At 40.8% G+C, this 3943-nt stretch overlaps 1 protein-coding gene across 1 annotated transcript; it reads left to right on the top strand.

The window, feature by feature from the left end:
• The first annotated feature begins 1741 nt into the window (after window positions 1-1741).
• LOC120703283 (keratin-associated protein 21-1-like) lies at window positions 1742-2925 on the top strand. The gene is made up of 2 exons (XM_039987309.1): window positions 1742-2022; window positions 2195-2925. Exons 1-2 carry the CDS (start codon window positions 1926-1928, stop codon window positions 2611-2613), a joined length of 516 nt encoding a protein of 171 aa, XP_039843243.1. The 5' UTR covers window positions 1742-1925; the 3' UTR covers window positions 2614-2925.
• The last annotated feature ends 1018 nt before the right edge of the window (window positions 2926-3943 follow it).

Here is a 3943-nt window from a genome sequence, read left to right as displayed (position 1 = left end):
TCTACTTCCATTTTTCTTTCTTTTTCCCCAACTGAACAGCATGGCTGCCGCCAAATCCGAGGGCCCCCAGCTATAGAAATCAAATTGCCCCCAGCACCTCCACCACACTTTCCTACCTTTCTTCTCCTCAATTGTAGCTCTGTCCACAAACGTATAAGTGGAGCTGGGCCTTCACTTAGGAGGAGGCGAAAACAGACTCTCTCATCCATAAACACATGCACTCACTTGCAAAGCGTCCTGTTAACGCAAAGAACACAAATAACGCCACCTGCACTGGACGTAGTCCGATCGTCCGGACTAGTATAGATCCTTTGTCTTTGAGTGTTAGCCATCAAACTATGAAGAAGCGCAAATTACGAGCCGGTAAACGAAACACCGGCACATATAGTACTCCATCCATTATCTTTTACTAATAGCTATACTTCACATTGACACAATGATCAAAGAAAATAACCTTACTTATCATATAGTAAATGCAATACAAACTTTTTTGTTGGTCCTTCAATGTTTTAACTGGAAACTCCTCGTTACTAGTGCTATTTATTGACGCAACCCATGTCAATAGCAAATATAACTATCATTTATGAACATTTGAGTATTTGAAATATAGCTGTCAAAAGAGAATAGAGGGAGTATATACTAAGATCATATAAACATTTCTATGTGCTAAGAGATTGAAATTATAAATCATAGAAGACCATAGATTTTCATAGAACTGATATTCAGATTGAAATTACATGATTCCGATTATCCCATGATGGAACTTTTTTCAATAGTCAACAATCTTTAAGTGAACACAGGCGCAAAGCTCCATAATTACGAGATCTTTCCAGAATAGACTATACCATCAAATTAAGTTGTTTGAACGTCGCACTCTCCACAAGGGCTTAGCTTTAAATGTGTATAAATTGCGATGAAGTGAAATGCGTGATAAGGCACCATTGCGTCCACAGAAAAAAATGGAGTGGTCAGAAGTCCAACAGTATATTGCAATATTTGTCAAACAATCAAATTGTTCTACAAAATTTTATGATTAAATCTATATTTCATCCGTCCTAAATTATAGATCATTTTGAATTTTCTATGTATATAGCTTTTATTATGCATGTTGATATACGCTATGTCAAGATACATAATAATTTATTACTATGTATGTAGAAAAACAAAATGATCTGTAATTTGGAATGGAGGGAGTAACGTCCACTTGCCCATTTGCCGTGTAAAAAGTCACAGAGCTTAATAACTCCATAAGTTCCCCAAAATGTCCACGAGAAAAAGAGTAAGTACCGACTCAATCGCAGCGTGCTGCATGAACTTATTCATTGGGCGGCAAACGGTTTTCCATCATCATCACAACAAGTCATGCCTGCTTCGGCTGTATGGAACCTTGATTTGACGTTCTGGATAAGTCATAGCACAAATATTATGACAACCAGCGGACAGTTGGATCTCCTTATTATCAGTAGGCATCTGTGTCTAGACTACTAATGTTCTGCTTGCTAAATCCAGGTAGCTTTATTGATCGGTAATGCACGGATAGGGGATAGTGGTATCTACATTGTTAGTTGACCTTAATTGTCAACTTATTCGGCACCCACAACCACACAAAAGCCAAATTTATGGTAGTACGTACTTGAATGTCAATGCAGGGCTCTATTGGGACGACGACAGTAATCAAATCTGACAGCGAGACATAGCTAGCTAGCTAGCTAGCTAGCTCTGCTTAATCCAATCGGGGAGCTAACAGCTAACCGTTCCCGTGCACTTATTGAGTGTGGAAACTTTGGGTAGCTCATCGATAGGTCAAGTTACATGCAACATCCATGCATACGTTGCTTTGTTGCCTCTATAAATACCGTGCGGGGCAGATGCCATCTCCCCATGCCAAGCAAATAATTTAGCAGCTCTCCACAAGAGGTTTAGAAATGGCGGTCAAGTTTGTAGTTCTTCTTGGTGTTGTCCTGGCCTTTCTCCTCGTCTCCCAGGATTTGGCCTGTGCTAGAGAGCTCACTGAAACCAATGGTTTGCACCTCCTTCCCTCTCAGCATATGTATGATAGCACACTCTAATCAGTTTAATATAGGCACAATAAACACTAACATGGAGTTTGGAAAGGCTATATGCACCATGGATGCGTTGACAACTTGCTATAAAATCACCATATTTAGTGACAATGATAGCTTTTTCCATGCAGAGTCGTCTAAAGGAAAAGATGTGAAGCCCGCTGGAGGAGCGCCTGGACTCAAGGATGAAAAGTGGGGAGGTGGATACAATGGAGGATATGGCAACGGCGGTGGTTACGGTGGAGGTTACGGTGGTGGTGGCGGGTACGGTGGTGGCTATGGGCCTAGATATGGTGGAGGATACCACCATGGCCACGGAGGAGGCTATGGGCCCGGATATGGTGGAGGATATGGATCTGGACATGGTGGTGGGTATGGTGGCCCTGGATACGGTGGTGGATATGGTCAGCCTGGGTATGGCGGAGGATATGGCGGTGGCTACGGTGGTGGCTATGGAGGAGGATATGGTAGTGGCGGCGGGTATGGTGGAGGTGGGGGCTATGGAGGTGGATACGGAGGGGGTGGCGGACACCGTGGTGGATGGAATTAAGAGACAGAGCTATGTATGTCTCTCTACGTCAAATAAGAAATGCGTCATGATGATATATGGTACATGGTGATGGACATACTGTCGATGGATTCTTGTCTTGCATGAAGTGTGATAATAAGAGCTAGGCAGCTAGCCATGTCTGGCAGTGTGCACGCAGCTGGCTTTTAGAACTGGTACCTCATCCAGTATGGACCTATGTATACATATAAATAAATGACTATCCTGTAAAGTTGTGTATCAGAGTGTGATGTTATATTATGTTTGTAATTGTGCTTCTGCAGCTTCTGAAAGAATCGCAACGATGTTTGGTCATATAATGCATTGGTAGCAGTTTGGGAGACTTTAAAAACGTCTCAGAAAAACGATAGTATAAATGATGTTATAGCGCATGCAAGAATTAAATGAAGACCTAGAATTAAAGAATTATAGCGATTTAAGAAATGTTTCTGGGCGCACCTGTCTTTTAGTATTTACCATTGCTTAATCCATTTTTGTAAATTCACATGTGGGTACATATGATTTTGGACATAGCTATTCTGAAACAGTAGAAGAAAGCCAATGCAATACTGTGCATTAACTAAGGATTAATAAAATAACAAGGAAATAAAGAGATACTCCTTCAGGTTAATAATCTTTAAAGTTGATCAAATCGCTGTGTGTCTTAATTTTTTCTTCAGTTCTTTTCTTTGAACCATTTTTGATACACGCACCTAAGGTTCATAATATTTGCTGTCTTAGCCTTTTTAAAATCTTCAAAATAGTTATTGTTCTACAACTAACCAACGTTCACCTATAACTTTTATCAAGCATGCACTTCCTCAATTCCATCACTAAGGAACTTCTTTCCTTCCATCACTTTGAACATTTTGCTAATTTTGTACGCTGCCTGTGGAAATGATCAGTCCCCTTTATTTCTAGAGGCACAGTTATCATAAACAATCGCTTGCGGCGGAAATATGCTTTTCTAGCGGACCCTGATGACTTCTCAGGTGAGTGGTCGTATGAGCCAGCCACCTTTGGAAAAGATAGGGGTTGCTGCAATTTATCTGTGTAAGCCTGGAATTTAAACGAATCTCCTAGTCCACCCATATGGATGTGTCCATCCCACATGTTATTAGCAGAAGTGAGGAAATTCAATCTACGCACAATCAAGTTAGTTTCAAAAAGTTTTGGTAAGTGAAGTCTGCAAAATTCGTCTATTTTCCTGAAGGTAGTTGGTACTTGGTACTAACAATATTACTGTAACCATAAATCTCTTTCCTACATTGCAGGTGTCGACCCTAACTAGTGATACCTTACTGAATGGACCTGTAGGTATGCATATATGGCA

This window comes from Panicum virgatum, chromosome 4K, assembly GCF_016808335.1.
Source record: "Panicum virgatum strain AP13 chromosome 4K, P.virgatum_v5, whole genome shotgun sequence".
NCBI classification, from domain to species: domain Eukaryota; kingdom Viridiplantae; phylum Streptophyta; class Magnoliopsida; order Poales; family Poaceae; genus Panicum; species Panicum virgatum.
Note: the sequence above shows the minus strand (reverse complement) of the source record. Positions and strands in the feature narration are given on the sequence as shown.

Coding starts and splice junctions, on each gene's coding strand:
- LOC120703283 (XM_039987309.1), top strand. CDS start 1,926: ATGGCGGTCAAGTTTGTAGTTCTTCTTGGTGTTGTCCTGGCCTTTCTC. Junction 2,023..2,194: donor AGAGCTCACTGAAACCAATG/GTTTGCACCTCC, acceptor TTTTCCATGCAG/AGTCGTCTAAAGGAAAAGAT.